This window comes from Poecilia latipinna, unplaced genomic scaffold, assembly GCF_001443285.1.
Source record: "Poecilia latipinna isolate Pla-1442-1.1 unplaced genomic scaffold, P_latipinna-1.0 Scaffold2022, whole genome shotgun sequence".
Lineage (NCBI taxonomy): Eukaryota > Metazoa > Chordata > Actinopteri > Cyprinodontiformes > Poeciliidae > Poecilia > Poecilia latipinna.
Window position 1 is genome coordinate 189,507 of NW_015114638.1, and position 26,525 is coordinate 216,031.

At 36.6% G+C, this 26,525-nt stretch overlaps 1 protein-coding gene across 2 annotated transcripts; it reads left to right on the forward strand.

Annotated features, from left to right (window-relative positions):
* Window positions 1-2,328: 2,328 nt before the first annotated feature.
* atp8b4 (ATPase phospholipid transporting 8B4) lies at window positions 2,329-24,169 on the forward strand. Of its 2 annotated transcripts, XM_015016455.1 has the most exons (28): window positions 2,329-2,778; window positions 3,609-3,667; window positions 7,222-7,280; window positions 7,379-7,492; window positions 8,640-8,738; window positions 8,835-8,896; window positions 8,981-9,053; window positions 10,061-10,131; window positions 10,242-10,321; window positions 10,907-11,065; window positions 11,163-11,251; window positions 11,648-11,844; window positions 11,947-12,155; window positions 13,279-13,322; window positions 14,979-15,144; window positions 15,219-15,407; window positions 16,169-16,284; window positions 17,158-17,322; window positions 17,408-17,519; window positions 17,606-17,711; window positions 18,563-18,704; window positions 19,507-19,690; window positions 20,376-20,599; window positions 20,679-20,762; window positions 21,535-21,780; window positions 22,398-22,536; window positions 22,619-22,749; window positions 22,849-24,169. In XM_015016455.1, the coding sequence occupies exons 2-28, from the start codon at window positions 3,637-3,639 to the stop codon at window positions 23,131-23,133; spliced, it is 3,576 nt and encodes a 1,191-aa protein (XP_014871941.1). In that variant the 5' UTR covers window positions 2,329-2,778; window positions 3,609-3,636; the 3' UTR covers window positions 23,134-24,169. The 2 variants fall into 2 exon arrangements, with proteins under 2 accessions (XP_014871941.1, XP_014871942.1); XM_015016456.1 differs by lacking the exons at window positions 2,329-2,778; window positions 3,609-3,667; window positions 7,222-7,280; window positions 7,379-7,492; window positions 8,640-8,738 and having other exon boundaries at window positions 8,988-9,053.
* Window positions 24,170-26,525: the final 2,356 nt, after the last annotated feature.

Genomic DNA, 26,525 nt, shown 5'->3' on the forward strand with positions numbered 1-26,525 from the left:
TATGGATTTTGAATTCCTGGCTTTAGGGATTATTATCTTTATTTTTTTCCTGTTTGTAGATTGATAAATTAGAATTCTTAGTAGAAATGAAAAAAATTAAACCATGTTCTTTTGTTTCTCAGGACAAAACAGACTGTACTGCTGTACAGTTCAGTTCAGCAGTGGAAATGTGTGCTATGTTGGCCGTACTTGGATAACAAAATGTTTGCAAAGGTTGTAATGGCTATAAACAGTTTGAGAGCTACTGTACTGAAGCATTTGTAGCAACTGAAAGGTCACAATCTGAGACATCTGCTGGAACACATAACCACAACACAAAATCTCTTCATCACCATGACTCAGCTTGTCTCCACTCCTCATACTGGTTTTACTGGTCCCTTTTTCATTCATAGAAACAGCCTCCATTCTGTTACTTATATACAAATAGAGCTGCAGTGTCTATTTGCCTTTTGGCCATACAGAAGTGGTAGCCGATTTCCCTCAGTTTCCATCTTTACTCAACTTGGTTGATTTAACACTCTGGACTCTACAAATATATGGCATTCTGTTCCATTAACGCTGAATGAATAAACAAGCTTTAGAGCAGTGATATCGCTCTAATAACAGCATCTGGTACTTGTATATTCCCTGCAGGCTTTGCTTTGCCCTCTGGACACCTGTTTATTTATTTCACAGCACAGGAACACCAATCTGTTGCTACTGCACACAAAGCAAGACACACAAAGCCTCAAGATTTTCCACATTTTATTATAGTAAAGCTTCCTTATTTACTGGTTTATTTGCGACAGATTAACAAAAAGCAACACCTAATTTTGAGGTGTAAAATGAAACTTGGTTTTCAAAGATTTTTAGTTTTCCTTCTAATTGGCACCCATAGAAAGCCTCTGGAAGGGCGTGGCTAACTGAGCGTCTCTCAAACAATCAGTTTGGACTTGCAGCATGACATGTTTATGCGGGTTTATGGCTATTTATGCTAGCATACAGTTAGCTGAACATCAAGACAAAAGACAATCAATCAGTTTATTTGTAGAGAACAGTTCAGCAACAAGGCAGTTCAAAGTGCTTTATGTCATAAAAGCACAAAAATAAAAAGCCAGTTTCAGAAACCAGTAACAAACATTACATTTTGCTGAGTGACATCATCAGAAACATCAATACACATCATATGTGTATGATGCCACTTTGCTAGCTATGCAAAATAGCTAACCTAGCTTAGCTTAAAAAATAACAAAATTAGGACTCCCTAAAACAATATTTGAAATTTTGTTTTACATAAGGCTGACAAAATATCATGACATACAAGCATTTCATATTGGTCAAAATCAACAATTATTGATTCGTTTTTTGTTTTAAATATCTGAAATAAAGCCAATCTGGTGTATTTCAGATATTAGTTCCTGTTTTATCTAGTTTTCACTTCACACTGTATTTTTTATTTTTTAAGGAGCTATATGAGACATGGAAGCGAAATCTTAAACTGCTGCTGCGCAAGTTATTCAACAGGTAGTTGCTAGCTAACCAAAGAATGAGTGGGTTGCTAGGTAACCAAAATGTAAGAGAGTGAGTTGATTCCACCGACATGGATTTTTTTTTTAACTCGCAAAAGTATTGCATTCCCTTGCAATAATGTATTGATTAGTTTATGCGACATAAATGAATACTGAAAGTCTTTCCGCTATCTTATAAGGTTTTGGTTTCACCACGTCAATATCTCATTGGTGAATTAAGTTTTACAGGAAGAAGAAGAAAAGAAAAAAGGGAGAGAAAAAAGGACGATTTTTGACATATTTTCATGGGGTAATAAAATCATCTGACAGTCTAGATCGTGTCTTTTTGTGTTTGTAGTCTGAATAGCTAATAAAGGTTATTTCCATGTGCACTACCATCCCAACCTTACAAAACAAATATGAACAATAGATCGATTTTCAATCAGTTTTTTGCACCAGAAAAAAATGTATAAACACGTTTTCACTGAGGTTCTTTGTATAAATATGCAATTTTAAATTGACATCTGTTGTACATAAAATACACACACAACACAACAAAAGAAAAGAAAATGGCGGGCTCCGTACTTTAAGCTGATTTTGACCCTCGGTGCAAAAAGTTTAGAAACCACTGGAGCAATTAATAAGTCGCATTTTACCTACATACCACGAGAGGGCGCTAGAATCATGCAAGTCAAACCTACTGTTGGGAATAAAGAAAGACAACAAAGTAAAGATTAACATAATTACTTAATTTCACCTCCACATATTTAATAAACACGTTTATTTAAATAATTTAGATGTAACATTAAATAAGACCAGATGTTTTTTTTATTTTTTATTTATTTATGTTTTTAAAGTACAAAAAAAAGACATTAAGAGTAATTAATTCGCAGTGCATTGTTAGAATCAGAGATAATCTGTTTTTTGTCTTGATAAAGCTCCTGCCTCTGCTGACTCCTCTCTTGTTTCTCCTCAGATTATGAGTCTCAGAAGAGCGGGACGGATTTTCTGCCTGCACCATTTTTTTCTCCCTCTCCCCCCAGCAGCCCACACCTTTCCTCTCCGCTTCTGCTGCCTATTACTCACCTCGGCTCTGCAGCATCTTCACATGAGTCCAGTCGAGCCGGTTCTGGTTCTGGTTCTGGTGGGGAACATCATGGTTCGAGCGGCGCCTAATTTACTGTGAGGAAAATGAGCGGAATGCGTCGCTTGGAATAAACAAATGGTCGCTACAGATTGCCAGGATTCATGGAGACAACACAAGACTGCGCCTGTCACAAAGTTGTACAAGGTAAGACCGGAGAGACTGAGCATTCACCGGCTGTTCCTGCACCCATTTTGTAAAAACTGACATGTATCAACAAGGTCTGTGAAGCGATTCCCATGCCTTTACTGAAACTTACCCAGAACACCATAAAATACTCATCAATCAGTACTTGCTTCCTCTCGCTAACAGCTAAGACAGAAAATGTAATATAAACAGTCACTTTAGCGTTTAAACAAAATATATTTTGTAATTTTAACGCCAATAATAACAGAAGATCTAGTCATTTCCATTTAAAGTAAACGTCAGGGCCGGTCCAAACCTTTTTGGGGCCCTAAGCAGATTTTCACTTATGGCCCCGTACCAACATGTCAACACCAGACGTTTTATCGTTCCTAATCTGCTGTTTGTGTGTAACATCCCTACTATTATTAGCATAATTTGTAATCAACTTATATCACACTGGTGTTATTATGGCTATTGATTTTAACCTTACAGAAGTAGCAATCAAAATATTTTATATTTGAGATGCAGAGTGGTACTTCAGTGTGCCATGTGTGTAACATATAAGTGAAGGTATCCACCAATGGAACTAGAATTTTTTTAAATCGATAATAAGGAATTATTTACTTAAAACACTCTCATTTGTCATTCTGAAAAGTTGCTTGTAAGTTAGTTTTGTCTTATTTTTGGACTTGGTAAGATGAAATGTTTTTGCAGGGAGCCCACTCTGTTCTAATCACCTGGGGATTTCCTCACCACTGCTGCTCATGTTTTTAGAGTTTGCAACTAAAACAGTGTTTGTTTTGTGTGCTGTTAATTGTTAAACTTTAAATTTTTTTTAATGTTTCCACCAGGGAAAGTCTGGGAGCGTCCCAGGAAAAAATGCCATTCTGGAGGAGAAATACATATATTGGTAAGACACATTTGCTTGTGTTTATTCTGTATTCTGACAGAAATATTCCTGATACGTAGAAATTGTTTGCCGTTATTTGGCTAAACAATTTTAACTTGAAAAATGTAAAAAATATATATATATATAAAGGCTAGTTATAGGAGTGGGCGATGCATAGAATTTTGTCATGATATTTTATGGTTCTATGGTGACAATGATAAAAATCATGATGAAAAACTACTTGTTACGTATTTTTTTAGGTAACCGTAAGACACAGCAAGCATAGCACCTCTTGAAAAATGTTCACCATTATAAATTGACTTCTCCAGGATGCCACTTACTTAAAAAATTTGATTTATATCTGCACACAATGTTGTGATCTGTGTAGTTATTTTTGAAGTTTTTCTGTTTATTAGTCTGTTCCCCTGTGAGTCTCTGTCTTCCCTGTTGATTGTTCCCAGCTGTGTCTCATTTCTTTGATTACCCTCCCAGTGTATTTAGTCCCACCTGTTGTCTTTGTCTCTTCTGATCCTCATCGTGTTTCCCTGTGCCGTCTGTGTTCGTTGTGCTCCCCGTTGTTCTGTCCCGTGGATTATTGTCATCAAATCATCATCTTCACTTTATCCTGGCCTGCCTGCGTCTTCCCTCACCTCACCAAAACCCACAGATCATGACACACAAAACCTGTGTTTAATCACATTTTCAAATTTACCTATATTTGTTGAACAAATAGTAAAAATATTATTTCCAATAATGTCAGTTTTTTTTATATCATTAAAGGAAATTTATCAAGACAGCAATAATTCAAGATTTTCAAAGAAATTTTCACTATAATCTTTTTTTCATGGTATGTTTGCCCAGAATTTCCACAAAAGAATAACTCAAATCAGTTAAAAAAAACACTTTATCCCAAACAGAAATTAAATATTGTCATAACTCATATTAACCAGATCACCAGTAGCAGTCAGTCTTCCAGTAAATCTAAAGAAGCCTCTGACTGAAGACTGTAAATGTGGAATATTTTACAACAGGACCAGGAACTATCCACTTTGATTCCTCTGGGACAATTAAAATTATTCTTTTAAGACTTATCTTTTAATTCTTCTAGTTTTAGGAAGAAACTTTGAAGAAATAAAGTCAAAAATGTTTCCAGAAGCATTTATTGCATCATTTCACTGTGACCTGCTCAGACTTGCAGGCATCAAGGGAGTTTCTGTGGAAAAGAAGAGACAGAAATTACAAACTAACCTGAATTAACATAAACTGAATGCATATAAATGTATAGGAGTGAACAAGCGAAGCAGGTTTGTTAATAATTCATCATTGTAGTAACTGACAGCTGATCTCAGTCGATGTGTGAGATCATCTGTCTTGTTGCAGCTTGCTGCAGGTATATTATACATAATTGAGCAACAGTTTAACCTCGTCTGGACACAGCATGTTTATCTTGTGTGAAATGTTAGATAATGTTCGATAATTCGACTGTAAGGTTGTGACTGGTGTGTTTCTAACTGGGTTTGTTTACCGTTTAGACGTAATTAAATAAGATGGAGCATGATAATGCCCCTTAAATGAACCTAGAGGGGAATGAATAGTTAACTTTTTACAGAGTTAGTGGGGTAAGATGGGCAGGTAGAGACAAGCTCAAGATGTCACAGGTATTTTCATAGGCCAAGTCATTGAGGCGTCATTTCCAGTGAAAACTGTTAGCGAGGCAGGCTTCATAAAAGCCTCTACAGATAAAACAAAGTGTAATAGATCCATAGACATTACATCTCTTTTCTGGTTTGGTTTTCATGTCTCAGATGATCAAACAAAAAAATTCATTAGTCTTGATAAATTCCAATTAATGACGTGAAACAAAACTGTGAGTGTTATTGGAAATGTTATTTTTACTATTTTCTCCCAATATGAGTTCCTTCAATCAATGGCCAGTTTTTATTTGACGACATGATAACCAGAATATTTTGAGCTTCATATTTGTTGGTCATGCACCAGATTAAAATTTATTGATTTTCCTCTCAGTTAGAGGGTTTATTGTGGTAAATTTGTTAAATAAAAGGGTTAGAAATGACTAATTTTTGTCATATCTGCTGTGAATCTAACCCAGTTTTCCCATTAAAGTCTCTCTAGGGAGTAATTTCTCTTTATGAAAGTTCATCTCCAGATTTCTTAATCATCATCAGTTACAACAATATGCAAGATATTAAATAATAAATCCGTATGGAGCAAAACCACTGCTGTTCATAGCTGCTCCTACTATAAAGGATAAAATTACATCTAAAAATGCTCCATTGCTTTATGTGAGACGGTTCAAGAGCTGGAGGTGCGACTTAAGTTTTGAAGGACTGGAATATTAAAATTATTAATAAGCTACTGGACAAACACATTTTTCTTCTTCCTCCATGGAAACTGAGCTGCTGAATAATGTTTTATTCTTAAAGCATATGTTGTACTTTGTTAAAAAGTTTGGTAATTTGGGCCAGAAGGTTCCATAAATTCATCTTGGACATTAATATACTTTTCAATAAGCAATTAATCAATTAATCAGATGATAAATTAAAACAAGCTCAATAATTTCCATTTGCCAGATTGTTTTTCTCTCATCTCTCTTTCTACTAAAGATTGGATGACAAAAGTCTTTAGTTTGGTGGTTTGGTCTCAATTAGCCCATTTTTTTGAAGGGTAACCTTGTTTACATTTGTTTTGTTTATTTATTTTGGATATCAAGCATATCTTACATTTCCAATGTGAAATGGATAAGACATTAAAGTTTACTGATATTTATTTAAAACAAGCTTTTATTTCTTGCTGAAAAGTTACTTGTAAGTTAGTTTGGTCTGATTTCAAGTTAATTAAGGTATTTGCACTGGAAACTAGACCAAAAATACTTGGTAAGATTTTGTGGTTTTTGTCAAAAATCATCCAAAACAACAATATTATCATTAATCACAATAATTCAGGGACTATTTCTTGTCCAACAAAATGTGTTATTGTGACAGACTCTAAATATGTTCACTGGAAATACTTGGTTCTCTGTGTAATTTCTGACAGTGTGTAAAAATATTAAACTTGTGCCCCTAGGTTTTGTACTTCAGGTTGTATCATTTGTCTCTAAAAGAATAACACTTCAAATCGATTAATCTGGTTATTAATCGATTAATCAGATAAAAATTGGCACATTTTAAAGATTTTTCATTGAACCAGGGAAGCATATTTTTATAAAATGTTAGAAATACATTAAAAGATTTAAGTAAATAAATAAATAAATTCCTTTTTTAAATGAGAAAATAAATGTTTTATTACCTAAAATGCAATAACAAAACTTTTCTTTGGTGAATTTGAGCTAAAACTATTTTAGAGTTTTAGGAAGAACATATTTCCAGATAAGTGTTTTCTTTTATCTTAAATACAAAATGTATACATATTTTATACAGTTTTGGCTTAATTTCTGCTCTGACTCTGTAACTGAATATGTTACTAAATTAGTTTGCGATTATTTCAATAATTGATTAATCGTTTAAGCCCTGAAAATACTAGTGTTTTGAATCAAACTATGTGTTTTGTGACTGCAGAGAAGGAACGCCACGTAAAAGCCAATGCACGAGAATACAATGAGAAGTTCTCGTACGCTGTAAGTGAAACCTTACAGTTGCTTCAGTCTTTGCTTTTGCCTTTACCCACAGCTGAAGATTTAATCTGTATTGTTTATGTTATTTTGTTGTTGTGCAGAACAATCACATTAAAACTTCAAAATACAACGTCTTCACCTTCTTGCCCATCAACTTGTTTGAGCAGTTCCAGAGGGTGGCGAATGCTTACTTTGTTGTGCTGCTGATCCTCCAGGTAAGGCAGACCTTCTGCTCGTTAGTGGTGTACCACAAGGCTCAACTCTGGATCCCCTCCTATTTAATATCTACATGATAGCTCAGGTTATAACAAGAAAGAAGATTAGCTACCGTAACTACGCAGATGATACACAGATCTACATTATGATGTCACCAGGTGACTCTGAAGCCATCCAATCACAGAACAGATGATCAATGTGTTAATCTGCCAAAACTTAGGTTATAATCTTTGGACGTAAAGCGGAACAAGCTGGCACACACTTTTAATTATTACAGCTGGAAACTAATGATCCAAAATCTGGGTGTGGCGATGGATTCAGACCTGAACCTTCAGAGCCACATAAAGACGGTTACAAAGTCGGCCTTCTAATACCTGGAGAACATTTCCAGGGTTAGAGGAGTAATGTGTCAGCGAGATCTAGAGAAACTCATTCATGTCTTTATCTTTAGTCGCATTGATTTCGTCACAGGTCTGCCTAAAAAAATCTGTCTGATCCAGACGCTGCTGCTGGAGTTCTGACTAAAACCAGGAAGATAGAGAACATCACCCAGTTCTAGTCCTTACCCTGGATCTCTAGGTCTTGTATCTTAAAAATCAGTGAAGTTTCTTATCATTTGTCTCTAAAAGAATAACATGTAAAATACAGCATTAAATTAAAAGCCTCTAAGCCTCTAAACTAACAACAGACTTAAAATACTGCTGTTAGTTTATAAATCACTGAACGGCTTAGCACCACAATATCAACCTTCCAGACGTCTCAGTTCTTCTGGTTCTGGTTCTGCTCTGCATCCCCTGAACCAGAACCAAAGAAGCAGCATTCAGCTTCTATGCTCTACAAATCTGGAACAAACTTCCAGAAAACTGCAACACAGCCGAAACACTGAATTCCTTTAAACTAAAATTCCACCTGTTTAGAGTTCTTTTGATTAGTAGTGAGTTGAACATTTATCAACATATTTGATGTGAATTGATGATTTAAGTGATATTTGATGAAATGTAAAGTTTAATGCTTGTTTCATATTGGATGACTGAACTATGTTTTTGTGATGTAAAGCACTTTGAACTGCCTTGTTGCTGAAATGTGTTTAGTTTATAAACTAAACTTGAGATTGGTTGAAACTCTTAAGACAGATTTTCTCTATAGTTAATCCCAGAAGTCTCGTCTCTGTCCTGGTTCACGACCATCGTGCCTTTGGTTTTGGTGCTGGTGATCACAGCTGTCAAAGATGCCACAGACGACTACGTAGGATTACGATTCCCCTCCTCACTCATTATTCATCAACCTCAAAACAATTGCTTTTATTTAAAAAAATAAATCATCTTCTTTTTCAAATTTCAGTTTCGACACAAGAGTGATCGGCAAGTCAACAACCGCCAGTCTCAGGTTCTCATCAGAGGAAGGTACTTCTGGCTGATCCTGTCAGCAATTTTCAATAAAATCCCCAAACAAACAAACCCACTGATTGTGGATTTTATTTGTTTAAGTTTACAGAAGGAGAAATGGATGAACGTTCGAGTGGGAGACATCATCAAACTGGAGAATAATCAGTTTGTTGCTGTGAGTTAAATGCACAAACATTCGATTACTTCCAATTGGTTTTCCAATTACATTTACAAAACATTATCATATTTGCATACATACGACTAGAAATAATTACATTTATTTTTTGGAAACCCATTATTATCCCTAATATAAAGAATCAATGTAATATGTTTTATTTAGCTTTTTGTTTTGTTTTGTTTAAATAAGATTAATTTTATATATTCAGAAGCATTTGTCTGTAAAACTGCTGAATTTAATCAATTTAGTTCTGAGTTTTTTCACTTTTAAATGCCACAGTTTGTTTTAAAATTGGTTATTTTGTATGAAGTGAACAGGAATAATTAAATACAAACTAAACGTATAAAAGGTGGTACGACTAATTTAAAAACATGTAAAAATTATTAAAATAACTAAGAATCCACAGAGTGAAATGATCAGTGCAGGTTTATTAAAAATAATTCTTTGCTGCCAAAGTTCCAGTAAAAATGTAATTTTCATAAAAATGTTGCAACATGTTTATATTGGGTGAAGTACCTAAAAAATGTACTTAAGTAAAAGTATCACTACTTCAACATATTTCTACTCAAGTAAAAGTAAAAAATATCCATCCAAGAGTAAAAACGTATTTTGGTAAAAATGTGACTCCAGTGGTGAGTAACTAACCAAATTATCAACCATTTAATATTTAAAATTACATCAGACAGTTCAAAATATAAAGTTTTAACTAGTTACATTTACTGAAATTTCTTGGTATTTTAATGACAAAAATGACAATAATTCATATAAGTAGCAAACAATAAAATCAGGCCATTTTTTCCCCCATATCTGTTTCTTTCAGTAAAAAAAAGTGTTTGTTTTTTATCCAGTGGGTGAAAAAATCCAGAAATTTTACTCAAGCGGAAAAATACTTCACAATAAAATTTCTCAAGTAAAAGTAAAAAGCACAGCAAAAACACGCCTAAAGGTGAATTCTTTCTAAAACGTTACTCAAGTAGATGTGACTTATCTGGGTATCCCCGCAGGCCGACATCCTCCTCCTGTGCAGCAGTGAGCCTTATGGCCTTTGCTACATCGAGACAGCAGAGCTGGACGGGTGAGAGCTGCACCAGTTTTACTAAATATCATCAGAAAATCCAAACTGAGCTGGACCGACGTTTGTGTTTGTGAAGCGAAACTTACAGATTGTCGTTTTCCCTCCAACAGGGAAACAAATCTGAAAGTCCGCCAGGCCTTGAGTGTGACCTCAGATTTGGGAGACATTTCAAAACTGATGGACTTTGATGGTGAGATGCTGCAGAGTGTTTGCCCTGTTAATGCACACCTGTCACTTGTTTTGGGTTTAAAAATGAGGGAACTTTTACGCTTCCCACTGAAAGTCCAGCCTCCCTCACATTTTAACACAGGAAATCTATTCTCCCATATTAGCATTAATACGGTAAAATACAGATTTTACCGATATATGCAGTACAATGCACACACAGAATTATATATCTATATATAGTAAAATCCTGTAGTTGCCATAATTTTACTAAATACGATAAAATCCGTATTCCTAAAAGTAATTTTTTGTCCCAAAATGTTACATTCGCCGTTTTGACTAGTTACATTTACCATATTAATACATATATACAATAAAATTCTGTGCCTGCCATAATTTTACCATATTTATACGCCAATGTTGAGGCACAGAAATGCTTTCTTAAATTTATTATATTATGATACGTGAAGTTTACAGGACAATTTTAATACAGGAGGACGGAGGGAAAGACGGGTAGAATATGATACTTCCCCGACCAGAACAAGAGACTTGGCCTGTATCTTAATGTTTTTGCGAGATCATTTCCTTTTGTTTTGTTGTTTCTCCTCAGGAGAAGTCATTTGTGAACCGCCGAACAACAAGCTGGATAAATTTACTGGAACGCTGCATTGGAGAGACAATAAATACTCTCTGGACAATGAAAAATTGCTCCTGCGCGGTTGTGTTCTCAGAAACACTGAGTGGTGCTTCGGCATGGTCATATTTGCTGGTATTATTAATCAATATTTAATGATTTCAGCCTCCGTATCGCTGAGCTTTGTCTCAATATTTGTTGTTTATCATCTTTTTATTTCTGCTTTTATCAGGGCTGCAAACCAAGCTGATGCAGAACTGTGGGCGGACTAAATTCAAACGGACCAGCATCGACAAACTTATGAACACACTGGTTTTATGGGTGAAAAGTTGCTTTTCTTTGTATAAAACATTTTGTTTTGTCGCTTTATTTTTTGAGAGTCAGATAAATGTTTTATTATAAAGTAAATAATAGTTAATCTTCTTTCCTTGTAAAAAATGTTGCTGTAAATCTGTGGTTACACCAACGGCTGACAGTCGTTATGATTAACGGCTGATATCCATCACCGCCGTATCTTTCCTCATTACAAGTTATGAAATGACAAGTTTGGTTTCTATCCTTCTGTTTATGCAGCGGACCCATTTTTAAAGTGAAATCAACTGAATAAAAGTGACATTAGGGTATCTGCTGCCTGTTTTTGACATTCTTTGACGGAGCGCGGTGGACGGAGTTCTGGAGAGCGTGACGTCAAACGGTCAATACTGTTTCTCTTTTCAGATTTTTGCCTTCCTCATCTGCATGGGAGTGATTTTGGCCATAGGAAACACCATTTGGGAGACTTGTGTGGGCAGAAAGTTTGAGCTGTTTCTACCATGGGACGAGTTTCAGAGCAGCGCCGTTTTTTCTGGCTTCCTCACCTTCTGGTCCTACATCATCATCCTCAACACTGTTGTCCCCATCTCCCTGTATGTCAGGTAAAAGCAAACAACCTGTTTTCCTTCTAGATGCTGTAATTTATCAGCTCGCTTATGACAGTTTGCAGAACACCACATGTTTTTTCTCACTCGTTCCTTCAGTGTGGAGGTCCTGCGGCTCGGTCACAGTTTCTTCATTAACTGGGACCAGAAGATGTACCACAACGCGAGCGACACGCCGGCCGAGGCTCGCACCACCACCCTGAACGAGGAGCTCGGACAGGTCGAGTTCATCTTTTCTGACAAGACCGGCACGCTGACGCAGAACATCATGGTGTTCAGCAAGTGCTCCATTAATGGGCAGACGTACGGTAGGAGTGAGGCTCTTTAATCTCACTAACAAATAAAAACAAGAGGCCATATCATTAAAAATAGACGTTAATACTTTTAAACATTGCAAAAATACAAAATTATACCAAGTATTTTTAGTCTAGTTTCTAGAGTTAATATCTTAGTTCGCTTGAAATAAAACAAAACGAACTTGAAAGAAACTTTTCAGCAAGAAATATGAGGTTTTTTTAAGTCAATAATTAATATTGATGAAAAAGATTAGTTATAAGTGAAATAATCACCCAGTGGAACAAGACATTTTAACTTATAATATGGGAAAATGTCGTGTTCCTCTGGCAGATTATTTCACTTAAATACTTGGTAAGATTTTGTGTTTCTGCATTCGAACCACACAGAGGATCTTACATTTATAAACATTATGCCTGTCACAATATATCAGTCAATGATGAATTCAATCAAACTCAATAATTTCCATTTGGATGGTTTATCGTTTTTCTCTTTTCTCTCTTTCTTCCAAAAACTGGATGATAAGTTTTCAGTTTGGTGTTTTGGTCTCAACTAGCTGTTTTTTTTAAAGGACAGTTTTATTTACAGAGACTTAATAGTTCATTTTATTTGTTGTTTATTTATTTTAGTTATTTAAAATGTCTTCTAATACTAAATGTCTATTAGAATTTAAATGTTATTAACTTTTGAGAATGTGTTTTTGTAATTTTTATTCCATTGCCATTATATCACTTGAAAATTGTCTCAAAACAATATTATCATTTATCACAATAACTTCTGGGACTATTTACTATCCAGCAAAATTTGTTACTGTGACAGGCCTGCAAATATTCCTGTTTTAAAAAAATGCAACAATAAAAGCACTTGTTGTTTTTTTATTTATTTATGAGCCGTTTGACTTTCTTATTCATTGATTGCAGGAAGATTAGTGCAACTAATTAAGTGAGATATAATTTAGTTAATGTCGATGGAAAAACATTTTCCATCTCCTGTTATTTATTTTGTAAATAAAAATCTGTGTGAAATTAAACCACTGTAATGTTCATTCAACAGACAATCAAGAACCTTTTCAGGCTTATTTGGAGTTAAGTTTTGTCAAGATGCTAAATGTTTGAATTTTTTCATTTTTTTCTCAAGGTGATGTCTATGATGAATTCAACCAGAAGGTGGAAATTACAGAGGTATGTTAGATTTAACTCCTTTATGTTTATTTACTATTTATTTTAAAGTTATGTTCTTTCATAATTGCATATGAAAAAATGGTACAGTCCTGTTAAAAAGCCTGTTTTATTAAAAAATAATTTCAGATCTTCAGTACAACTCAACTGAAAAAAAACAAATCATTCACTAAAGAAATCTTCTACGGGGAGAAAATAGAAAATACATAAACGATTTGACTGCAGAAGTGTCCCGTTAACTTAAAATAGTAGTTTATTACAGCTAAATCTTCTTGGATTGTAGTTTCTCATCATGACACATCTTGACTTGGACATTTTTTCCCATCTATTTTTGGTCCAAATCTGTGATACTGTGAGAACATTTCCTTTGCACAACCTTCTTCTGACTTTAGACTTCTTTTGTTGAGATTTTTTAAGCCGCTTTGATTCAATGTCATGCTGAAAGACGAAGTTCATCATAAAACTTACAGTTTTGTGCCATAGGTGTCTGGTATGGTGGCTCAGAAGGGTCGATAAAATACAAAAGCTGCAACAGATACTGTACCAACAAAAAGGACAACTTCTGAAACGGTATTTGTTTGTACTTTAAATCTATATGCTAAATTTAGCTCATGTAGTTTAATCTACATTAAGTCATGTAGATTTCAGACAATAACTGAAGCGCTGTTTGGTCATAAAATGCCTTAACAGCTAAAAACTACGGTCTACAAATAACTGCAGTCTAACTTACCCACCTGATGAGTGGGCACTGGTGACAAATCCACTCTTCTTATCAAGACACCCACACCGTTCAGAATCACTCTTTTCACAAACTAAAGTGTCATCTGATGCTTCCAAATAAAAAAACTCCTCTTGATGTGCAGAGTAATAAAATTATGATTTTCTGCTGTGCATAAAGTTAAGGAAGTGATTTAACGTCCAGAAATCAAATATTTCACTAAATTGTGGCAGCAGCTTTTCATGCTTTACTTGAGACTGTAAGTTATATTTGAATGTTTATCAACATATTTTTCTCAGCTCTGATATATTTTTGTTGTTGAGCTCATATCTCTATTTATTCAGTAATTAGGCAACAAAAATATATTTCAATTAAAATATTGCTTAATTTGCCAATTATATGGCTTTCGAATACATATGTGGATGCAAGGCGACTGAAGATGGCTCCAAAAGCAGGAAGTGGACTATAGGGCAGGGCATTCTGGGTAAATGCAACCAAAACAACGCTCAAGTCAAGAGCTAGCAGGAGAAACGGCTCGCCGTCTTTGGCCAAAGACAAAAGAGAAATCCTAAAACCGCAAAAATCTGACGCTACTCCATTTTTGTTTACATTTTGGGAAGAAGGAAGTTGCGCTCATCTCTTCTTCAGAAATTTTCATGTTGTTTCCTTTAGTGGTTCTTGGTGCAGCGCCCCCACAGGCGGGAAGGGAACAGGTTTTTCAAACAGTTTGGTTGGTTTCACACGGTGCAGTGTGAAAGCAAACTGCAGCAGCTGAAAATGTAACAAATGCTGCAATTTTGGCCCCAAATTGAACCGAATCTGCCAGGCTATCAGGTGAAAACACTTAGTAACCCGTCTCAGTTTAGTTTATCCCATTGCTTCTCTAACAAATGTCATTTTTATTCCTGAAATAAGTTGACGATAACCGTCTGTATCCTCAGAAAACGGCGTGCGTAGACTTTTCCTTCAACCCGCTCTGCGACAAAGCCTTCAAGTTTTACGACTGCAGCCTGGTTGAAGCCGTCAAGCAGCAGGAATCTGCAGTGCAGGACTTCTTCAGACTGCTGGCTCTGTGCCACACCGTCATGCCAGAGGAGAAGAGTGAAGGTAAAGCTACACACACCTGTCAGTTATATCGTCCAGGACATTTTCCTCTGATCACTATTTCTGTTTAAATGAAGGGAATCTGGTGTACCAGGCCCAGTCACCGGATGAGGGAGCGTTGGTAACCGCAGCACGAAACTTTGGGTTTATCTTCCGGGCTCGAACTCCAGAAACCATCACGCTTTGTGAGATGGGAAGAGCGGCTACCTACGAGCTGCTGGCCATACTGGACTTCAACAACGTGCGCAAGAGAATGAGTGTCATTGGTTAGGTCTTTACGTATAATAGCACTAGAAGTCAACATGACTCCACTTTTCTTTTTAGCAGACTGAAAGAAAACTGCTCGCTTTGTCTTTTATTACCTGTGACTTTTTGTCTACTTCACATGTGTTAAACTCAAGACCCAGGCCAAATTTGGCTCGCTCTAGCCATCTATGTGACCCTTTGGACTCCAGAGAGACGCATAAATAACTTACATTTAACTTAACAGTTGTGTGCTTAAATATTATTGTATCGATCAAATTAAAGCAGGTTTTATCTGCCAAATTGCACCAGTCTCTCCAGCTTTTTGCGATCATGAAAAATCAACAGATTCCCCCGAATGAAGGATGAGGCTTCACTGATGAACAGTGAGATTTAACGGAAATAAAACCCTAGTTTCACAATAAGAGCTGTATGTACACACAAAAAGAAACGCACTCTTACAACCTTAACATTCATACCATAAAAAAACTAAAAATATCTGATATAATCTTAAAACTGGACACTAGTTTTTGTATACAATGAAACACATTCACAGTTTTAGACGTTCAATGCTAAAGACATACTTGTTTACAACATAAACATGCAGTTTAATGGGTTTTATCAATAAATTCTGGCACAACCGGCCCTTTAAGAACGTTCACGACCGTGAGACGGCCTAAAATGAAAATGAATTTGACATTCCTGATCTACTTATTTGTTGTCCTAGCTTATGTGATTTTTTTAAAGCCCTTTTTTTTGTTGCTTGGTTTGTTTTCTGATCCAGTGAGGAATCCCCAAGGTCAGATTAAACTATACTGCAAAGGAGCCGACACGATCATCTTTGACCACCTGGATCCGTCCAGCGAAGACCTCATGTATGCTACCTCAGAACACCTCAGTGTGAGTTTTACTTCAGCGATTCAAGGAGAACTATCATGCAAAATTCATATTTTGTATGTTTTTATGCTTCCATTTGGGTCTCTGCTGCTTCTAAAACCAGCAGTAGCGCTTAAAAAAACACTCAGATGTTTTTTAGGCAATAATTTAATATTTTTTGGTGTCTGGAAGATGAGCCATTTCAAAAACCCTCAGAATGTCAGCACCTAGAAACCCCAGCTTAGCCCAGCTTGTTACCTAGCAACCCCAGCAGAATTCCACCTGTTACTTAGCAACACAAGCTGAACTCCAGCATGTTTGGTCAGCGGAATTTACTGCTCGAAAAGACAAGTGTTTTGTTGTTGACTTACCATTCGGAAACCACTTGCTGCATTCTTGTTGGTTGTGCAGGAGGCTCCACTTCTGCTTTTCAAAGATGTACAGTTGAATAATTGTGCATCTGTTTCTTGCCATTTTCACATGAGTGTTTTATTTTAATTTATGTGTTTATTTATTTGATCTGACTCATTATTTTAGCCAGGATGACGTACCATCATTTTAACATGCAGAAAAAATATTTATAAACCTGAAAAAGAAGCATCCAAAGGGTTATAGATTATGGATTATAGTCTGACTCAACAGATTTAAGTGACAAAATGCATCTGTGTACTTTGAGTTCTCCTGCAGCAGCTGAACTAAACTGGATCTATGTGGTTCTTTTTGAACATTTTTTTTAATTTACACCTGTCCAGATTGTATTACCATTTTGACTAAAGAACACAAAAGAGCAGTGCTGCAGCTTTGATTGCTTTTTAAAAACTCAAGTGTTCTGCTTGATTAGCTGACTGACTTTTTAAACTTTCTCCAGAGCTGTTGATTGTGTTCATTTCCTCACAGGAATTTGCAGGAGAAGGGCTTCGAACTCTAGCTCTTGCCTACAAAGACCTCAGTGAAGAATATTATCAGATGTGGCAGAAGAAGCTTCACTACGTGAGCACTGTGATTGAGAATCGTGAAGAGCAGCTGGCTGCTCTCTACGAGGAAGTCGAGCAAGGCATGAAGGTAAAACTGGCGTCCTTTTTGTTTGCACCGTTGAAGCGATGAATCTTACCTAACAGCTGCAGACTGACTTCTGACTTGGTTCAAGCTTCTTGGAGCCACAGCGATAGAGGACAAACTTCAAGAAGGAGTTCCGGAGACAATCGCCTGTCTGAATCTAGCCGACATCAAGATCTGGGTCCTAACAGGGGACAAGCTAGGTAGCTAACAAGTGAAGAAATCTGGATGATGAGTAACTGCTAACATGCTGTGGGGAGTTTCAGATCTGTGAACTGTGTTGTTCTAGAGACGGCGATGAGCATCGGTTACTCCTGCAACATGCTGCGGGACGACATGAATGAGGTGTTTGTCATCTCTGGGCTCACGCAGCTGGAGGTGCAGCAGCAGCTCAGGTAAACACACCACATTAACGCAACGGTTTTCAGCCTGTCGCGCTAACGGGCTGAAATAAGATTACTATTGTTATAATAAAATTACTTGAGTAATAAAAGAGATTGTGAAATATCACTACTCTTGGAAAAGAAATTCAGGATTTTCTACCCAGTGAAGGAAAAACAAACATATTTTAGCCAAAAATTCACCAGACACATATATACAACTGCAGAGTTCCTGTTAGTTTTATAAGTTTTTTACTGAAAGAAACTGATTTGGAAAAATTTTCTTTGGCCTGATTTTGTTATTTTTTGTTACTTATTAAATTATTATACGTTTTTTCCTTTTTTCTAGCAATAAGTTAATGTTTTCTGATGTCTGGAGAACGAGCCGGTTCAAAAACATCCAGAATCTAACATCACAAAGCTGCAGGAACTGCATTGTTACCTAGCAACCCCAGCAAATCCCAGCAACCCAAGTGGAACTCCAACACGTTTGCCCAGCTGTTTCTACCTCTGTACAATAGCTACTGGAAAAGTCAAGTGTTTTCTTGTTGACTTACCATCCAGAAACCACTTGTTGCACTCTCTTGTTGGCTGTGCAGGAGGTGCTACTAATGCTTTTCAAAGATGGACAGTTGTATAATTGCGCATCTGTTTGCAGCCATTTTCACGTGCAAGTGTAAACGTTGAGTCGGGCGGCTGGGCAGCAGCAGCTTATTTAGACTTAAAGAGACAAGAGGCCCTAAAAAGAGCTCATTTTAAAAGGAGCTCAAAACTAAAATGTCATTGTGTTAGAGTGATTTTGTAATGTAATAAACCTGTTTTTTATAGGCCTAACATGTTGAAGCATGTCTGTCCTCTCTCCTTAGGAACGCTAAGGACAACATCCTCGGCCTGAGCCGGATGAGCAGCACAGGAGACGTCGAGAAAGACGAGATGTTGGCAGAAGATTCAGTGTTTGAAGAAACGATTATTTCCGAGTATGCCTTGGTCATCAGTGGTCACAGTCTGGTGAGACGTAATCAGTTTGGCTTTTTTTTTTTTTTTTCATTTTGTTTTGGGCACAGCAGGTGTTAAACCATTAACCATAAACACCTTAGATGGGTAGTAACTAGTTACATTTACTCAATTACATTTACTTGAATAACTTTTTTGAAGAAATTTACTTTTTGGAGTATTTTTACTTCTGCTCAAGTAATTTTATTACGAAGTATCTCTACTCTTACTAGAGTAACATTTCTGTATTTTCTACTCACTGAATGAAAAACAAACATGTTTTAACCCAACATTCACCAAACACAGACACACGCCTGCCGTTTTTATTAAAGTTTTATAAATTTTCTTTTGCCTGGTTTCATTTTTTTGTTACTTATATGAATTATTGTCATTTTCATCCTTAAAATAAAATTTCCACTTAACTTTATACTTTGGTCTGTCTGATGATGTCATTTTTAAATATTAAATGATTGATAATTTTATCAGTTACTGAGGACTTGAGTTGACTTTTTACCAAATTCTTTTTACTCGAGTTAAAACTTGTTCAAGTGGTGCTACTCTTACTTACTCTGGTTGTCTTTCTGCCGAATGTTGCATCTCTCTTCACCTGCTGCCGACTAAATAAAGTCTAATTAGCAGAAAGCTGCTGGCCTGCTGACGGCCATCGGCTTCATTACGGGTTTTCATTAACATCCATTTCCTCACCGCCTGCAGCCGGATGGGAAACTTTTTACCACTGCTGCCTCAGCAGGGCCGTTTTTTCAGCACCGCCGTGGGACGGTGTGTTAATCAGGTGATGTATGTGTTCGGCCCGCAGGCTCACGCGCTGGAGCCCCAGCTGGAGCACACGCTGCTGGATCTGGCCTGTTTGTGTAAAACGGTCATCTGCTGTCGGGTCACGCCGATGCAGAAAGCTCAGGTGGTGGAGCTGGTGAAGAGGCACAAGATGGCCGTCACGCTGGCCGTGGGGGACGGCGCCAACGACGTCAGCATGATCAAAAGTGAGTAAAGGCCGGTGCCGATGGTTCAAAATTAAAACTTTTGTTTTCTGAAAAATACAGGAGAGGATTATTAAGAATCTGACTTTAATCTCAGGGTTTTTTTTTTTACTTTAATCTCTGAATTTTGACTGTTTTGATTTTAAGCTTTGGAGATCAAAAGTCAGAATTCTTAAAAAACATTTTCCCATGTTTTAAGTGAAATAATCTGCCAGTGGAACTAGTATTTTTTTCACCAGTATTAAGGAGTTGTTGATTTAAAACAAGCTCCTAAATCTTGCTAAAAAAAAAAGTTACTATTAAGTTACAGTAATTTTGTCTTATTTCAAGTGCACTATGATGTTTGTACTAAAACTAGACCAAAATTACTTGGTAAGATTTTATGTTTTTGCAGTGTCTGATAATTCATTATTCATATTTCACTAAAACCAGGCAAACCAATCAAACTACAAACCAACAGACAATTAATAAAACAACTTCTTTGCTTTTATTAATAATTAGTGAAAATGTGCAAACATTTTATGACTTGTTATAATCTCATTATGTGTTCCAACGGTTTTATTAAAAGCAGTCCTACATTGTGTGTCCCCAGTTGTAGGCGTGAGCTTTTTAATCCTAAATATTGCCTTTAACATGTGTGATATTCCACATTATGACCCACATTATGCTTTTCCTTGTGCTGCGTCAGCCGCCCACATCGGCGTGGGCATCAGCGGACAGGAGGGGATGCAAGCTGTTCTGGCCTCAGATTACTCCTTCGCTCAGTTTCGGTACCTGCAGAGGCTGCTGCTGGTGCACGGGCGCTGGTCCTACTTCCGAATGTGTAACTTCCTGGCCTACTTCTTCTACAAGAACTTTGCCTTCACACTGGTCCACTTCTGGTACGGCTTCTTCTGTGGTTTCTCAGCACAGGTGAGAAAACTGCCGTTTACATCAAAATATATGACCAGTTTTATTTTAAAAAATGTATTTAATCTCCTTTTTCCCTCAGACTGTGTACGACCAGTGGTTCATAACCCTCTTCAATATTGTTTATACATCACTACCAGTTCTGGCAATGGGACTTTTTGATCAGGTATTGTTAGAAAACATGGAATAAATAATAAACATAAACTTCCATATGATAGTATCCTACTGTAATGGAAGATGAATACATTTTACAGTGGTTGCCATACAAATTGAAGGTGCTGTATATCTTAAGGCAGGGATGTCCAAATGTGGGCCGGGGGTCACTGTTGGACAACGGTTCTTGTTGCTGGAAATATAATCAACTTGAGAAATGTTTTCTTTTTTTATTTGGCAAACTTGTAGAACTCCTTTTGTTTAGAAAATACAAACTGCTAATTTAATTAAAACATTGTTAATTTCGCTGGTAAAAATAAAAAGGAGATTTTTTTTCTGCATTTTTAATGAAAAGGAAAGGTATTGAAATGTTCTGGTTCCCAGAGTACTTGCAGTTTGACATTTTTGGCCTTCATGCCAAAAAGTTTGGACACCCCTGGCTTAAGCTGCGCCTTTTTGAATTAAAAAAATTATGTCCACAGTTTGTCAACTTCCTAATTCTTCTAAAACTTTTGTCTTTTCAAGACACTGTCAGGCCATCCAGGTGAATATTGGGTTATGCTGCCCTGTTTTACTGTTTTAAATAACAAACCTCCTTGATATTTAAAATATATAACCTCACCACAATAAATGTAACTAATCTGAACCCATATGCTACAACTAATACTAATTTACTCACTATGTGTTATCTCCAACTAACCATTTGTCTTGCTAACCCTGTAGGTATTAGACTGTAGTAATCAGGAACTGCTTAACTTATCTAATTACCAACTTATTTCTGCCAGGACGTCAACGACCAGAACAGCCTTCGCTACCCGAGCCTGTACAAACCGGGCCAACAGAACCTGCTCTTCAACAAACGGCAGTTCTTCCTCTGCACGCTGCAAGGCATGGTGACATCCTTCCTGCTTTTCTTTATTCCCTACGGAGCGTTCCCCGTCATGCTGAAGGACGACGGCTCCGACTTCTCCGACCAGCAGGCGTTTGCCGTCACCATAGCAACGACATTAGTCATTGTTGTGAGTGTTCAGGTGAGTCTCTGAGCAGACTGAACTGTAATAATAACCAACACTGTACATTAAAGGGGATTTTGCACATTTTTATATTTCCATTTGGATTTCTACTCCTTCTACCAACGGCCCAATTAGAAAAAACACCCAGCTGTTTTTGAGCAATAACTTAATGTTTTTTGGTGTCTGAAAAATAAGCCGTTTCAAAAGCCTTCCAAGTGTAACTTCACATATCAGGACCTAGCAACCCCAGCCCGTTACCTAGCAACCCCAGTGGAGTTCCGCCCGTCACCTAGCAGCGTCCCAAACAGAGCTCCGGTCCATCCTGTTTGGCAGTCCTGCTGCTGGAAAAGTTGGACTTACCATCTACCATAACTTCTTTGAAGAATTTTCCCTTTGAGATCAATAAAGTATTTTCAAATTATATTGAACTGAATCTGTTGGCACCCATTTTCATGTGTGAGTGTAACTGTTGAGTTGGCCAGAAGCAACTTATTTGGATTTAAAGTGACAAGAGGCCCTAAAGCAGCTCAAAATAGGCCAACTGAGCAGGCTAAAATCTCACTTTAAGAAAAAATGTTTTGCATCGCCCATAGATCTATCCTAACCTCTTAAATGTGTGATGTCTTTGTTATTAGATTGGACTGGATACACACTACTGGACCGCAGTCAATCATCTGTTCATGTGGGGCAGCCTGATCGTGTATTTTGCCATTCTGTTTGCAATGCAAAGTGACGGCCTGTTTGGCATCTTTCCGAGTAATTTCCCATTTATTGGTGAGTTTGGCTCAATACGATTAAAAACAAAAGACTGGTGGAAACGAAGCAGAAGGAATTTCATATTGCTGTTTTTCCACAGGCACGGCTCGTAACTGTCTCTCGGAGAAGAGCGTGTGGTTGGTCATCCTGCTCACCACTGTGGTGTGCATTTTGCCTGGCTTAGTCGTGAGCTTCCTGAGAGTCGACCTCTTCCCAACTCTAACAGACAAGGTGCAGGAACAGTGAGGGTTTCTACACAGTCAGTATAGAATATGCTGTAAAATCTGACCATCTTAGGGGAATTAAGAGATCGCTGGTTTGTCTTCACAGGTTCGTCATTTGCAGCAGTCCAGAAAGAAACAAAGGCCTCAGGAACAGAACCTGAGGCGAGTCCGCCGGACCAGTTCCCGCCGCTCTGCCTACGCCTTCTCCCACCAGCAAGGCTATGGAGAGCTGATCACCTCAGGCAAAAACATGAGAGTGAGCACACTATCTTCCACTCACTCCCTGGAAAGAATAGCACAGAGCTCCAGCTGGATAGAAAATATACTGAAGAGGAAGAACGAAGTCTCAGCAGAACCAGCAGAGAGCCATAAAGCAGACAGGCTGAAGTAACACAAAAGGATTCAAGTGCCTAACCAGAGTATTAACACCCATTTCAACTTCTCACATTTTTGTTATGTTACAAGTACAAACTTTAATTTTAGTAGGATTTTATATTGTTGGCCAAAAGCCACGGTGGAAGGAAATTTATATGCGTCATTATTAAAACGTTTTACAAATAAAAATCTGGAACAGTTTGGCATGTATTTCTATACAGTCAACACCATAGATTATAACCTTTTGTTACAATCACAGGTCCAAGTCTTTTGGAGCATATTACTACCAGCCTTGAGATTGAAATTTTTGACTGTTGTTCCTTGCAAAATAATTGAAGTGGACTGAGAGCATCAATCCAATAAGCAGTTCTAACATACGAGCATGCTTTCATTTAAGATATTACATTGTTTTTCTAAAGGTTTTCCTGAAGTTGAGTTGAGTAGAAAGGGATCACATAGTAGATCAAAAACTGTAGAAATGTTACATGAAATTCATAAAGGATGCATTTTTGTGTGCTTAACTACATACTATTAGACTACAAAATTCAAGTGTATTATGTACGCTTGTGTTTTTCCAAAATCCTGTAAGTTTGTTTTGTAATTTCTGGAATATTTTGACTTGTTGATTGGATGAAAGCGATTTGTCTGGCAGTAGGGTTCATTTCCATACGATTTAGGTTTTGATAATAGCTGTTTGGAGTGAAAAAGTTATGAAATTTTTTGGCCTTCTTGGTGTTCCGTACATGAAGAGCAGGAGCGTCATAGTGGAACACATTTAGCAACTAAGTGTGAGATATATACACTCAACAGCGCTGGTTATTGCTTACATATGTAATCCTTCTTTTTTTGCCTCAGGTCCAGCAGGTTGACTTCACAACAAACACACTCAGGTTCACCGTATTTACTCTAACAAAAGAGAAAATAAAGTTGGTGGTTAATCTCAGTCCAGCAGCTTCTGACCCTACAGATAAAATAAAATAAATTACCCTTAACAAACTAATGGTTCTCAATGAGGAGCTGACAGCAGATAACAGTAATAGAATTAAACACAGTCAAAATGCACATTACTTATGGTAATGACAGTCAAAAAACATACAAAATATGGCAAAATTGTACATTAAACCCTGTATGTGACTAAATTAGTCTAAAATATGTGTTAAAATTGAATACTTGCAGAGAAAAAAAACAGAGCTGAACCTAATAAATACCGCAGTTACAGAATGTCAACAGAAAAAAAAAAAGGGTGCCAAACTGTCAGTTACCGGTTGCCACGGTAACCACCAACCGTCACTCTGGCTGGGCTGGGCAATATGGACTTAAAGTTACATCACAATATTATGTGGTACTATTCCAATAATGATAAAAGTGATCATAAAAACTCTTTCTTAGTTATTTTTTAGCTAACTGTAGCACAATGACCTGACCATGGCAGAGAGATTATAGCGCCACAAATGCAAATAATGCTCTTGAAAAACAATATCAGTTTTTTTATATGCTTCTTTAGGACATCAATCAAGAGCTGTTGCCTTGCAGCAAGAAGGTTCTGGGTTCGATTCCTGGCCCGGGTCTTTCTGCATGGAGTTTGCATGTTCTCCCTGTGCATGGTGGGTTTTCTCCGGGTACTCCGGTTTCCTCCCACAGTCCAAAAACATGTCAGGTTAATTGGCCTCTCCAAATTGCCCCTAGGTGTGAGTGTGTGTTTACATGGTTGTTTGTCTCTGTGTTGCCCTGCGACAGACTGGCGACCTGTCCAGGGTGGACCCTGCCTCTCACCCGGAACGTTAGCTGGAGAGGCACCAGCACCTCCTGACCCCACTGAGGGACAAGGGTGTAAAGAAGATGGATGGATGGACGGAGGACATCAATCACATAAAGGAGTGTGATTTGTATCTCTAAACTAGACACAGTAACTGCATTTAATTATATATTTAAATGTATTGATATTTACTGGTATTATAATTGAACAAACAGTGGAGAAAACAGTGAAAATAACAATCCTGACAGTTTTGAGAGATTTTAAACATCATTACCTGGAATTTATGGTGACAACAATAAATCAGAATTCTCATCATGAAAAAAATTATCACGATAAATGATAAACGATACAATGGCTCTTTTTATTTTTTAAGTTTTGGAGCCCTTGCTCTTACAACATATACCTCTATTAATTACACATTAGTTAACTCTGTTAACTAATTATGTAATTTCTGGATCAAATTAAAAGTGGCCACAATATTTTCTTATGTTTCTCGTTCACATGAAATGCATTTAAGTTTGTTGTTGTAATGTAAGAAAATGTAAAAAAAAAAAATCCAAAAGGTTTGAATACTGCAGTGACATACTTTATATTTGCATGGATCTGACAAAACAAGCACAAACTGAGTTTTTTTAAAATTATTTGGGTAAATTGAAGCTCAAATGGTTACGAAGCATACCTCATTTTTTAATACTGTGAATCGTGTCAAGGGTTTGGTGAAACCAGAAAGTCTGGGGGAATTTCTGGGTCCCTGCACAATCTGGAATTTGAGTTTAGTATATTCCAGATCTGGACAAGAATTAAAAAAATAATAATAATAGAGAAAAATAGTATGATGTATTGCTGCTTCCTTGTGTCCTACCTTCTTTCTTCATTTTTTAAAATCCATCCTTGGTTTGTTCCTTATTTGTTCTTTTAGTTCTTTGTTCCTGTTTTACCATATGTGGAAGAGTAAAAAAGAAATTAACACCATAATTCCCAGCCCCTCAATATTAAAAAATAGTTTTGATTAGTTTATTGAATTAAACAGCCCAGAAGGCAAAACCCATCTAGAGGTTTTCACAACTTGAAACTTGTCTTAAAAAATAATTAATATTGCCAGGTTCTGATTTTCCTTTTGATTAAACTTTTTTCTACTTTATTTATTCTTGAAGTGCAGCAGAAATGTATACACTACAAATGCAAAACATTTTCTGAGTTTGGTTTTATTTTTGGTTGGAAAATCATTTGACATCATCTCCCAGATTAATTTAAAAAATAATAAAAAATACATATCACACTTACAAGATGGATATTTTGCCCATATGTCACCATTTGTAGAAAAGTAAAAAAGAAATTGGCACCATAATTTCCAGTTGTTTTTTTTTAAATTACAGTTTCCATTCATTTTATTTTAGGTTTAGCGAATTGAACTGTCTGTGTTTTTATTCTTTTGCCTTTTAATTAAAGTTGTTTGTACATTACGTATCCCTTAATAAAGTGCACCAGTATTTTATACACTACAAATACAGAGTTTATTTTACAGCTTGATTTTATTTTTGGGTACAAAATCATCTGACATCGTCTCCCAGATTAATTTTTAGAAAATATCACAAAAGTGTATATTTGGCCCTTATCTGTAGAAAAGCAAAAAAAAAAAAAAAAAAAAAAAA

Excerpts from the sequence above, each read along its gene's own strand:
- atp8b4 (XM_015016455.1), top strand. The coding sequence starts at position 3,637 with ATGCCATTCTGGAGGAGAAATACATATATTG. Across the intron at positions 13,323-14,978 it reads AGAAGGTGGAAATTACAGAG|AAAACGGCGTGCGTAGACTT; the intron begins GTATGTTAGATT and ends CTGTATCCTCAG. Across the intron at positions 16,285-17,157 it reads CTACCTCAGAACACCTCAGT|GAATTTGCAGGAGAAGGGCT; the intron begins GTGAGTTTTACT and ends ATTTCCTCACAG.